This window comes from Arachis hypogaea, chromosome 1 (genome assembly GCF_003086295.3).
Source record: "Arachis hypogaea cultivar Tifrunner chromosome 1, arahy.Tifrunner.gnm2.J5K5, whole genome shotgun sequence".
NCBI lineage: Eukaryota > Viridiplantae > Streptophyta > Magnoliopsida > Fabales > Fabaceae > Arachis > Arachis hypogaea.
In genome coordinates this window covers 4105299-4118856 of record NC_092036.1, presented here as the reverse complement: position 1 = coordinate 4118856, position 13558 = coordinate 4105299, and the positions used below count along the sequence as shown (strand labels likewise).

The following is a 13558-nucleotide window of genomic DNA, read 5'->3' as shown; positions in this document are numbered from 1 at the left end:
GACATTGGTTGGCGTTGAGATGCAAGGTGTGTGGCGGAGTTAGATCGATGGCTGAAGAATTTCCAGGAAAAGCCAATTTGGAAGTTGTACCATGAATTTTCAGCAAGGTTTCGATCTGTAGCAAGGCGAAATGCTTGGAGTGGTCTAATTCCAAGTGAGTATACTTTCATGGTGGAGTATGATAGTTCTCTGAACTATGATTGTCGGTATAGACAATGGCAGCAAAGAATTGTCGGTGTTGACAATGGAAGCTGAAGATGTGTGACTATTTCAATCAAGGTGGAGATTGTTAGGATTTGGTTGAATTAATCCCACATTGCTTAGGATAGCAAATGGAGTGGGTGGCCTAGGCTATAAATATGAGGCTAAGTTCTCCATTTGTTTTTGCACCAGTCAGAAACACTTTAAGCTTGTATCTGATTTTTTATTTTCCTCTGTACTCTTTGATTAGAGAGTGTTGTGAGGTGTAGTTAGATATTTGCTTTGAGAAAGTGTGGGTGTACTGGGGTGCCGGTGTTAGAGAGAAAGAAATCTATGTGTTGTAACAATTTTCACATAGTGATATTCTCTGGTTGTCATTTGACAACGGCTGTGGTTTTTTTTCCTGTTTCTTGGAGTTTCCACGTTAAATTCTTGTGTATGTGATTGTGTCTATTTTATTTATCTGTCAAAGGTGTTTTCTCAAGGGGAATGGTGTCTTATTCCCAACACTAAAGATCTTGGTAGTCGTCGTTATCGTCATTCCCGTGATCCTGCTAAGGCGGCAGTCGACGAAAAAGGCGGTGATGTCTCCCACTAGCAACACTGTTGCCACCACCAAGACCGCTGTCACTAGCGCATATCTGAATCTAGTACACCGCTATCTACTACTTCATCCACTGAAGCTGCTCCAACTGCTCCCTCTATTCCAACCTAAAATTTTGTCACACAAGTGAGAATTTTCTAATATTTCTTTTAAGCCTAAAATTTATAATTTAGGGTAGTCTAAAATTTAATATAAACAAAATAATTAAGAAAAGTTAATTCCTTAATATCATTCCAATTTTAAATATCTCATTGTTTTTATAAGATGAAATTTTGTTCTTTTATTCCTTCATAGTACATTCATAAACCTTTATTTCCCTTATATCTTGTTGTGATGCTGTGAAGATGAGTAGATGACCCTTACTTCGCAATTCAGCGATGGACCTAAACTTTTTTCTTCACAGAATACGGATATTATATATTTTGTTAGAGTCCTACACATATAATTATTGATGTATAATTTTTTATCAATTTAAATATTTAAAAGAAATATTTTTAAAATATAATATTAAAGTCTATTCAATTCAATTTTATTAGATTATGCATCTGAAAATATTTACGCTCTATATAAGTATTTATAAGTGTAAAAAAAATGTATTATAAGTCCCACATTAATTAAAAGTAAAATTTTTAAAAAATTATAAATATAAAATATTTTTTATTCTATAAATTATTTTTTGAAATTAAATGTTTTAAAAAATTATAAATATATAATATTTTTTATTCTATAAATTATTTTTTGAAATTAAATTAGATTCATTTAATTTTAATTTTAATATGTATCAGCTTAATTGTTTGCTAAAAGTGATTTCATGGAAAAAATTTTATGAACCCCACCATTGTAATTTAATTTTTTTTTATGGCGTATTGTTAGTGTCAAAAGGCAGTCTTATTGGATAAATAAAACCATTCAGTCAATATCAGCTTGCAGGTACATTATACATGTCTTAAATATCTTAGTATAAGATTGACTATAACTCCTTATATTGTACGTCTCTTTCAGATTATGGCAACTCCATCGGAATTTAGCCTCCGCCGCGCTACTATATGTGGACGATATGATCATTTCTTAAATATCTTAGATGAGTGAATTCTATAAAAAAATTTTAAAATAACATATAATTTATTTTTTTATGATATGTCAATTTTTAATTAGATGTTATTTAAATTGGATAACTAACTCTTCGTAATTTAAATTATTTTAATTTAATGAGAATTAATATCTTAACTATTATAGATAATTAAATTATTATTTAAAATGGATAATTATATAATTTTTAAAAATATTAATATTTAATTTTTTTTGTTTTCCAAATCATTCTTTCTTAAAATGATAATTGAATTTGTACCCTTTAAAAATTTTTAATTGAATCATTATAGTATTTTAAATTTATAATAACATTTTTTCTATTTTAAAGATATTTAATTTAACTTAAAAAAATAATCTGGCATATTACTAGTAGTATGGGATGGATGAAAATATTTTGATAATGGTTATTATTAAAAAAAGATCTAAAATTACAAATTTAAAATTTGTATAAAAATTTAATTAAAAAATTTTAAAATAAAACACTTAAATACTTAATTATAAAGATAGATAGAATAATGTAAATTTTTGGATTCTTTTTATTTTATATTTTTAATAATATTATAATTTAAATCATTTGTTAATAAAATACCAAAATTTCTTATTTTAAAATTAAGAATAAAGTGACAATTAGATTTTGAGAATTTTGATTTTAAATTAATTAATTATTAAAAAAAGTATTAATTAGATTATTTACGATAATAAATAGTAGACATGTATGTCATTTTATCAATAAATAGTACGAAATAAAATAGAATTATTTATAATGGTGCGTACGTATTCTGTTGTTACTATGTGAACATAGAAACAATGTAATTTTACATAATGAAATATTTATTATTTTTTGAGTTTTTATATAATATTTATCAATTACTCTTTATTTACTATTGAATCTTATTAAAACAAATAAAATTTCATTCTAAAAGTTGTTATTTATACGACGATTTTTTATAAATAAATACATCACAATAAATAACGGTATATATACATACTACTTTAAGTTTTACATGATAAATTAATAGAAAGACATCACATATATATTCATCTTTTGTTATTTTAAAAGATTAAATTAATATTTTTCTATAAATTAATTAATTTAAAATCAAAATTTGTAGAGATCTAATTATGATTTTATTCTAAAATCAAAAGAATAATTCGATAATTATGTCTCGGATATAATAAAAAAGAATTTGCATTCTCTAAATTTTAAATTTTACTTTAAAAGATAAAATATGATCTATTACTATTTATTTTATAAGTGGGACTAAAAAAAATATAAAAAAAATATTTAATAATGAGAGATTTTATTTTATCATTTAAAATAAAAATTTAAAATTTAGAGAATTCAAATTCAATAAAAAAATACCAAACTTAAAAAGTAATAAATGACGTTGGAACTTGGAACCTGTTAATTGGGTAGCAAATTATTGAAAGCACAATAATAACAATCAAGTTGCGCATACCAAAGAAGAAAAAATGGGAGCAGTAGGTATGGGGTACTCTCCATTGTTCGAGACAAATAAGGGAAGAGGGAGAGTGATCTATAGGCCCTTTGCAATCTCATTATTTCTGGCCATATTCTTCATTTGGGTTTATAGACTCACCTACATACCTTCAAAGCTTGAAGATGGCAACATCTGGGTATGGCTTGGTATGTTTGGTGCAGATTTATGGTTTGGTCTTTATTGGCTTCTCACTCAAGCACTCCGTTGGAACCTTGTCTTCAGGCACACTTTCAAGGACACCCTCTCTCAAAGGTCACCACTCTATTATCATATATATACTAATTATTTTCTGCTGATTATTATATATAACTTTGCTAAAAATGTTTAAAATTTAATATTGTTAATTTAAAAATATAAAAGAAATAATTTTAAATATTTAAATTTTTTATAAAAATAAATTAAATAAAAATTAGACTCTAAGTAATAAGTATTATAGAATTATCTTATTTTTTTCTTTCATCTTTTTCAATTAAGATTGTGAAATTGGAACAGATATTGTCATTTTTAATTTAGTAAATAAAGTATAATAAATTAATTTTTAATTAGTTAATATTAGTTATTTTTATTTTAGAATTTATAATTTAAAATTTTCAATTCATATAGGAATTGTTTTTTATTTTCCTTTTTTTCAAACTTGAGCAATGCACATAGTTATCTATTTATGTATTTCAATAAAATTATCCTGCATTTTTTTTAGAATTATGTTACATGTATATCAAAATCAGCTATTAAAATTAGCTATCAATATAAATACATGTTAGGATATAAATATACATTAAAAATAAATTAAATTATACATATATTTATACACAAATACATTAGTAGCTAATTTTATTGGCTAATTTTGATTTACAAATAATATTTTTATTTTTTTTATCATAAAGACAGAAAAATATTAATTAAATGCGTGAATTGGTTTTATATGAACAGATATGAGGACAAGTTGCCAGGAGTGGACATATATGTGTGTACGGCAGATCCAGAAATAGAACCACCAATGATGGTGATTAACACAGTTCTCTCTGTTATGGCTTATGACTATCCAACTCATAAGCTTAGTGTCTATCTCTCAGATGATGGAGGTTCAGATATTACTTTCTATGCTCTCTTAGAGGCATCTAATTTTGCTAAGCATTGGTTGCCATTTTGCAAGAAGTTCAACATTGAACCAAGGTCTCCGGCGGCTTATTTTAATAACATTTTCTCAATGGCACACCAAAATAATCAATATGATGATCACACTCACAATATAGAGTTGGCGGCTATAAAGGTATTATTATGTTAAATTAGACTAACCAATCAATTTTTGTTTTACAAAAATGTGTCATAACAAAAGTTTAAATTGATAAAAAAAAAAGTAATATTAATGGTTTGGACATAGAGTTTTGATATTATATAATGAAATTATTCATTTTAAAAATTTAAGCCGATAGTAGAAAATAATATGAATGGTTATATCTTTAACAAAATATTCGATAACAAAAAAATATTAGCAAAATACTGTTAAAATTTACTATTGTTAATTTTATTTAATATCTTTTGTAATAAATAAATATTAAATAAGGTAAATTTAGGCTAAATTAGGTTGATTGTTGTTTGTTTTTTGTTTAGGTTTTGATTGTTTGGTTTTAATGTTTGATGTATTATTATTGTTAGTGTTATTCTTTTAGTAGGTAAGCAACCGTTTACTTTTTTTGTTTCAATATAATTATAAATAAATGTTAGGTACTAATACTTTATTTTTATATTATTAAAATTTAGTATTTAAAATTTAATATAAATATATTTTATTTGGCCAAATTAAAAATAATAAATTTTATTACTCATTCAACATTACTCATTATTATATGTCATTAGGGTAGTCTTATTTCTAAAATGGGTTGAAACATTTACTAGAGTGGGTCAGTTTCATTTTTTATTTTTGGCAATTTTTCTTTTATGAAAATATACTTTTTTACATATTTTTATAAGTTTTATAAACAATACAAATTTTGAATAGCTCAGTTTTTGTTTCTTTTGAAAAAGACCAAATTTTGAATAGTTCGTTCTTATCATCTTTTTTAGCTATATAAAAAATTAAATTGTAAAATCAGTGATCTTTTATATAAAGTCATTCTAGAAGTAGATGGTGGATATGATGTATATATTATCAATGTTAAAAAAATGTTAAATTTCTGTATGTGTTGTTATTTAATTAACAATTTAAATTATTAGTAAAAATATTAATCCATAATATGATATCATATTTTTCTGGTCAAGATATATATAAAAATTTGTTATTTTTTTTTTCTAGTGACATAAATACGATTCTTCTTATTATATTATGTACAATAATCACAGTTTTGTGGGACATTGAAATTGTTCCATGTTGTAGAAATTATACGACGAAATGGAAAAGAGAATTCAGGACTCCACGAAGATGGGTGAAGTACCCAAAGAAGCACGTTTAAAGCACAAAGGATTTTCTCAATGGGATTCATATTCTTCTAAACTTGATCATGACACAATTCTTCAAGTAATAATATTGCTTGTTTTTCTTAGGCATCAATGCATCATATATATGAGCTTATTTAATCTTATGATGATTTTATATTTTTTTTTCTTTAGATAATACTTGATAAAAAGGACCCAAATAATTCGAAGGACGTAGATGGGGTTGTTCTACCAACTTTGGTGTATTTAGCTAGGGAGAAGAGACCCCAACATTCCCACAACTTTAAAGCTGGAGCTATGAATTCACTGGTATTCATATTTTTTTTTTAAGGGGAAAGTGATAATTAAATTATTGAAAATTTATATTTCGAACAAATTAATTTTTAAAGAAAAAAAATACCAATAAAGTTTTTTAGAATAATAAATGTGGATAAGTTAATTTAAATTTAGATTTTTTATTTTAATTATAAGGACTAATTTAAAAATACTGTGTTCACATCTATTATCTATAGGACTTAATTTGTTGATATTTTTTTAGAAATCAATCTGTTCGAAGTGTAAATTCTCAAATGTTTGTTTGTCATTTTACTCTTTTTTAATAAATATTATGATTTTGGATCTTCTAAATTTTAAATTTTCACTTTAGAAGTAAAGTGTGATCTCTCACTCTTGAATGATTTCTCTCTCATATTTTTTCTTGGTTCCACTTATGAAATAAATGGTGAGAAATCATATTTTTTTTTTCTAAAATAAAATTCAAAATTAAGAGAATTTAAATCTAAATATTATTTTAAAAAAAATAGATGAATGGATGGATTGGATATACATCTTTAATTAATTAATTTGGTTATTCATACGATTATTCCTCCTCAATTTTGCACTCTAGATATGTGTTTAACATTCCCATTTTAAGTTAATTCTTTGATTGGTTCTAATTAAATGCAGTTAAGGGTGTCTTCTTCTATTAGCAACGGCAAAATAATTCTGAATGTGGACTGTGATATGTACTCAAACAATTCAAAATCGGTGAGAGATGCTTTGTGTTTTTTCATGGATGAAGAAAAAGGCCATGAAATTGCTTTTGTGCAATTTCCACAGAACTTTGAGAATGTCACCAAGAATGATTTATATGGGAGTGGTCTAATAACAATTAGCCAGGTATGTTAATATTTTTGAAATTTGAAATTAAACAAATTAAATAAGAATTTAGTTATTTATGTTTTAAAAACATATTTTAAGAATATAATAATTAAAAATTTCAAAATTTTCATGTATTTTTTAATGTATTAGAAATGTAAACAAAATTAATAAAATATTTTTTATAATATCCTTAAAATGTATTCTTAAAATACATATGAGCAAAATTTATTAAAGAATTTTGTTAAAAAAAAAACAAAATTCTATTCAACACAGAAGTATATATAACTGTTTTCTTAAAATTCAAGTAATTAACAATGTAGTATAAAAATCTATATATTGATAGTTACTTATTATTATGTTGATGAGTTTTATATAATATTAAAATTTAATTATATAATAATGTATTATCTTTTATGATTATGAAGGTGGAGTTCCATGGTGCAGATGGTTTTGGTGGCCCTTTGTATATAGGGACTGGTTGCTTTCACAGGAGAGATACACTTTGTGGAATGAAGTTTAATAATGGTCAAAACAGGATTAATGATTGGACTAATAATGAAAATGATCAAAGTCTAGAAGAAAACTTGCAGGAATTGGAAGAAAGATCAAAGGTCCTCGCAAGTTGTACCTATGAGGAAAACACATTATGGGGGAAAGAGGTATCATATATAAGTTTTTGTTTTAAACTTTCATGATTAGTTTTAAGAGTTTAAGTAATTTATTACATTATAGATAGTACATCAAAATTATTTTTCTAAAAAAAATAGCTAGCTATATAGTGGTTGTTCGTTTGGGAATTTCAAAAGTAATTTTTTTGAGCTTTTGACTTATGAAAAATAGTAGTATTAATATTTGGTGTAATTTTTAAAATCAAATTTCGACTTTTTAAAAAGCTATTTAGGAGCTTATAGAGAAGTTAAAAAAATGATCTCTCTCATAATACTACTATTTTTTTACCACATTTCTATAAAATAAACACTTTTATAACTAAAAATTCAAATATAAAATAACTTATTTATAAGCTACTTTTAATATAGTCATTAATTGTTTAAGCTATTTTTTCAAAAAAAAACTTAATTAAGTTGTTTACCCAAATTAGACCTTTATCATATGTGTTTTAGCTTAATCTAGTTAATATAAGAGTAAAACACATGCATAAACCAAACACATGCTAATATTATATGAATCTCTCAAAATAAATAATGATATATAGATGTCTTCATTCATACTTCTATGTAATTCGAATTTATTCATTATAATACTAAATCGAAACAAATGTGTTCGAATAAGAAAAAAATATTGTAAATCGAAGTAATTAGCTTTGATTTACCAAGGAAAATAAAATGCGAAATGTCTATGGTATTATGGCACATAGTAATTCGATACAGGTTAATTCGATTTAGTCCATGGTATTGTGACACATAGTAAATCGAATGATATAAATTCGAATTACATTCCATAGTAATTCAAATGAACTCAATTTGAATTATGAGTGGTATCGTGCTCATAGTAAATTGACACATATAAATTCGATTTAGCATAGATATTCCTATATATAAAATTTAAATTCGCTTGTTTTGAAATACATTTTTTCATACTAAACCCACCCAAAACAAAAAATCCAAAATAACTAAGGAAATGTATACTAAAAGATTCAAACGGTGGAAATGAAAGACGATCTGAATTGAATCTATCAGTTGGATGGAGTCGCCCATATTGCTAGTAGCGTCCATGAAAATGTTAGTGAATAAAATTTAATTTAATTTTTTTAAGAAATAAAAAATTGTTAATGATCTTAAATTGTTTAAAATTTGATTATTAGAATTATTAGAATCTTTAAACTTTAAATAATAGTTAAAGTATTGATTTTCGGTAGTAGTTTGTTAAAACATTAAAACACAAATGCATGTTAGGTGAGGGATAACTAAGTGTGTTGATGAGTAGTGATAACCGGTTTGATTAGAATTTGTAAATTTTTAATGTTAGACGTTTATCGAGGATAAAAATTTTGTTGGAGTTTAATTTAATTTAATTTAGGTTTCAAGTCCCTGTGGTCACTAGATATCGATGTGGTCAAACAAGTATGAGGTCTATTGTACCATTTTACTTCCCAAATACTTCTGCGTTAGCAGAGATTGATCCGAATCAGTGCACCCGTTGCCAAAATTCTTATACTTTCTATAGTACTTGCGATGATTGGATTTTAACACTTTGTACTCAACCACACGGCAGATGCTATAAGTCTTCACGCTTAAGACGGTCTCCTTTTTATCCTGAAACTGCTGACCAACTTGGAACTCAGCTAGTCCTCCTGTATCCTGTGTATCTCTGCTCCCAAATTCAACAGGTACTCCAGATACTTCATGCTGTGTCACGGCATCCAAGTTAAAAGTTGAAAAGTGCAGGAATACTGTTGAGTTCCTGAACTAGATGTTCCACCACCCTAGCTGGAATACTCCTTGCTATGTCATCATCACTATCATCAGCAATCGTGGCGAGCTCCACATCATCATCATCATCCTGCAGTACATCCTCGACACCATTTGGTGCTCCACCCTTTCCAAAAATCGGGACCATAACAGGAGTACTGGCCATTACAATTGCAAGCTCACCGAAGGATATATCACCTATTTCTCCATCATGATTGCGCTTTAGATCAGCTGCGAAGGACGGAGATGCAACCAAAATTTTCTTAGGTGCAATCACGGGCACAGATGATGAGGCACTAAGAGGCATTGAATTAGAGCAGGCTGACATTGCTGAAGATTGAGGATTCCAGTTCGAACCTCCTGAATTACAAACTGCATCTACAAACTTGGCCAATAGCTCAGGGGTCCTCACATCGAAAAACTGACGACGATAATGGAATAGGATTTGCAAATCTTCGTCACTGCCTATGCCGAATGAATCGTACTTCACACTATCACGCAACACAGAAATCAAAATTCAATAGAATAACTTCTCCACCCGTTTCACACATTGCATCCGATCCCCGGTTTTTGGATTATAGTATTCTGAAACTTGTTGAAGGTTTGAGAAAAACACTCACCGGATCCTTATTAGTAAATTTAATTCCAGATAACGTTTTTTTCTTAATCGACCCTCTATAGTGCACCAGAACTAAAAAACTATCATCACTAGCTATTATGAGTCTTACTATAACGAGGAATTCACGTTCAACTCGTATTTATATACATTAGTATCATACTAAATCAAATTAATTCAGTTCAATTTATATATATAACTCAATGCATACTAAATCAAATCTAATAGATTTGATTTACCACTAGCCACCATTAGGTATAAATCGAATTTGTTACATTCGATTTCGAATTAACTTAATTCGATATAGTAGTGCACCATGTAATTCGAATCGTATTAATTCGATTTAGTCCTGCAACAACTAATTTGAATTCAATGTATTCAATTTATACTTAAATCTGGTGCATCATGTAATTCGAATATCTTTGTTTCGATTTAGTACTATAATGTGTAATTCGAATTTAATAAATTCGATTTATATAGAAATATGAATGAAGATAACATTATTTGTTTGGGAAATTCATATAATATTGATATGTATTTGATTTATGTATGTGTTTTATTCATAATATAATAACATTATCTTGTTTAATTTGGTCAATCCAAATTAGTTATTACCTTTCTAATGGTAATCTATCTTATAGGATGTGATTATTACCACTAATTTGTTAAATATAAAATCATTGATATTTCTTTACTTAATAGCTTAAGTTTCTGAGATTTCAAAGTTTGAAAGAAAACCAAAATTAACTTTTGAAAAATGCAGATGGGTTTAAGATATGGATGTCCAGTGGAAGATGTAATAACAGGATTGGCTATACAATCCAATGGATGGAAATCAGTGTACTACAACCCAAAAAGGAAGGCCTTCTTAGGAGTAGCTCCAACAACACTACATCAGACACTTGTACAACATAAGAGATGGTCTGAAGGTGACTTCCAAATTTTGCTTTCTAAGTATAGTCCTGCTTGGTTTGCACATGGTAGAATCAGTTTGGGCCTTCAAATGGGGTATTCTACTTATTGCTTATGGGCCTCAAACTCTTTGGCAACAGTATACTACTCAATTATCCCTTCATTGTATCTCCTTAAAGGCACTTCCTTGTTCCCAAAGGTAACAATTGCACTCTTTCTTTTTATCTTGTATAGTTGTCAAAAGAAGTTGTTTGCATGTTAGCAATACTACATGCCCATTAAATATTATTATTTTTAACTAACACTAATTTATATTTATATTTATAAAAATTTTACATACAAAAAACATATAGTTTATATTTATATTTATCAAAATTTTATATATATAAATCAATATAATTTATATCTATATTTTTTTAGAATTTATACACATAAATTAACAAAATTTATTTATTAAAGATAATTTAATATCTGTGCTGGTCAAATAATAACAAAAAAAATACTAAAAATTATTGGTCCCAAAAATTTTTCGTTTGGATAGTATTTTCTAAACTAAAAGACTCCAAGTGTTTAAGATGTTTTAATAGTTTTAGTAATCTTAGTTATATATATAATTAAAATTAATATCTAAAAAATTAGTAAAATAATATCTAGAATACTAAAACATTTGAAATATTTTTTAAACTATATATATAAAGTAACTTTGTGTTTTTATTTAAAATTTATTATTCTTTATTATTATTAATATAAGATTAAGCGTAATCCTCACTTGAAATGAAATTCATAATCCATTTTATAGCGATAAAGTGAATTTCAAATAATACATGAAAAAAATCTCACATACATGTCTTTCGTAAAAACAAAAATATATATTTTGTAAACCATGTTTTGGTTTTTTTTTTTTACAAATTTTATTGATTTTTTTTCAATTTCATATATACGTGTTTATATTAGTACTTAATATAATTAATCAGTTCAATATAAAATAAAAAGCACCAAATTTATCTTGTAATAAACTAGCACTGCATATACTTTGGCTACATCTTGTCCCACACTTAAAATAATTAACCCTCAACACATCTTTATACCCGCTCTTAATTAATTTTAGTTAATGTTCATCCTAGACTTGGTTTTTTTTTTGTTTAATTACTCTTGATTTTTATAGTTTCGCAAAAATTTTTAATTAGGTTCTTATACTTTTTTTCTTTTTAATTGGGTCCCTGTACCAATTTTTTTTTCAATTAGATCCCTTTTGGTAGTAATTGGCTTAATTGTATAAGGACCTAACTAAAAAAAAAATTAGTGCAGGGACCCAAATAAAAGAAAAAAAATATAGGGACTCAATTGAAAAAAAATTGATACAGGAACTCAATTAAAAGAAAAAAAAGTATAAGAATCTAATTGAAAATTTTGCGAAACTATAAAGACTAACACGTAATTAAACCTTTTTTTTTTCAACTGATTAACAATTCATTCTTTCCCAATAAATCATCTATGTATGTAGTATGGATTGTGCTTAATTTGGTTCAATTTCTCCATTTATGCACCCACACAAATTAAAATGTGTACTTATTATGCATCTCATTTGGCTTAGAAAATGCACAATTCCTTTTATTAATTGGTTATTATTGGATCTGTCAGATGTCAAGCCCATGGTTCATACCCTTTGCATATGTTATTATTGGGGAAACAAGTTATAGTTTATTGGAATTTTTATTCTCTGGAGGCACAATTCAAGGTTGGTGGAATGACCTAAGGATATGGCTATACAAGAGAACAACTTCATACTTGTTTGCCTTCATTGACACCATCTTAAAGCTCTTCGGAGTCTCCGATTCGGCCTTTGTAATCACGGCGAAAGTCGCCGGAGAAGATGTGTCGAAACGCTACGAGAAAGAAATCATGGAGTTTGGAACCTCCTCTCCAATGTTCACTATGCTATCAACACTTGCATTGCTCAATTTGTTTTGTTTTCTTGGGTTGTTGAGGGAAGGTAGCACTCTTGAAGCATTTGAGGAAATGTTTTTGCAAACTATGTTGTGTGGCTTTTTGGTTCTTATCAATTTGCCTATATACCAAGGACTTTTCTTAAGAAGGGATAATGGAAGATTACCAACCTCTCTTGCCATTAAATCAACCGCATTAGCTCTAAGTCTGATTATCTTCTTCAGAAGCCTTGCATGAATATAATTTGATTTTCTCATCTTATATTTGAAAGAATAATGTAATTTTGTATGTCCTCTTTTTTGGGTATTGCATAAATAAGATTTAATTATTCTGTCATCATTTTAATCATGAAAAAAGTTAAGTATAATAAAAATATAATTATTTATGTGTATTCTTTTATCGATTTAAATTTTTGAAAAAAAATGTATTATGATATAATATCAAAATTTCTATGATAAAAAAGTTTAGAGTTTTATCATTATTATCTCCCAAAAAAAAATCTATACAAAAGATTCACACAAATCCTATCAATTTAAATGTTTAGAAGTAACATGCAAAGAATGTATAGACCAAACTATGAAAAAAAGTTGAAATTTTATTGAAAGACGAAAGAATTGAATATACAAATGTGTGTATTAGATATAAAATCCTAAATATAATCGCAGAGAAACTAAATCTCACAATA

The 13558-nt window shown here is 26.6% G+C and overlaps 1 protein-coding gene across 1 annotated transcript; it reads left to right on the top strand.

Moving 5' to 3' along the window:
- The first annotated feature begins 386 nt into the window (after positions 1-386).
- On the top strand, positions 387-13212 carry LOC112791179 (cellulose synthase-like protein E1). The gene is made up of 8 exons (XM_025833908.2): positions 387-3648; positions 4327-4666; positions 5771-5911; positions 6004-6138; positions 6775-6987; positions 7395-7628; positions 10778-11125; positions 12568-13212. Exons 1-8 carry the CDS (start codon positions 3368-3370, stop codon positions 13108-13110), a joined length of 2235 nt encoding a protein of 744 aa, XP_025689693.1. The 5' UTR covers positions 387-3367; the 3' UTR covers positions 13111-13212.
- The last annotated feature ends 346 nt before the right edge of the window (positions 13213-13558 follow it).

What these genes read in the sequence shown, in the direction of transcription:
- LOC112791179 (XM_025833908.2), top strand. Translation starts at nt 3,368, where the DNA reads ATGGGAGCAGTAGGTATGGGGTACTCTCCATTGTTCGAGACAAATAAG. An exon ending in ATCATGACACAATTCTTCAA is followed by an intron (nt 5,912 to 6,003) that starts GTAATAATATTG and finishes TTTTTTCTTTAG; the next exon opens with ATAATACTTGATAAAAAGGA. An exon ending in CTGGAGCTATGAATTCACTG is followed by an intron (nt 6,139 to 6,774) that starts GTATTCATATTT and finishes AATTAAATGCAG; the next exon opens with TTAAGGGTGTCTTCTTCTAT.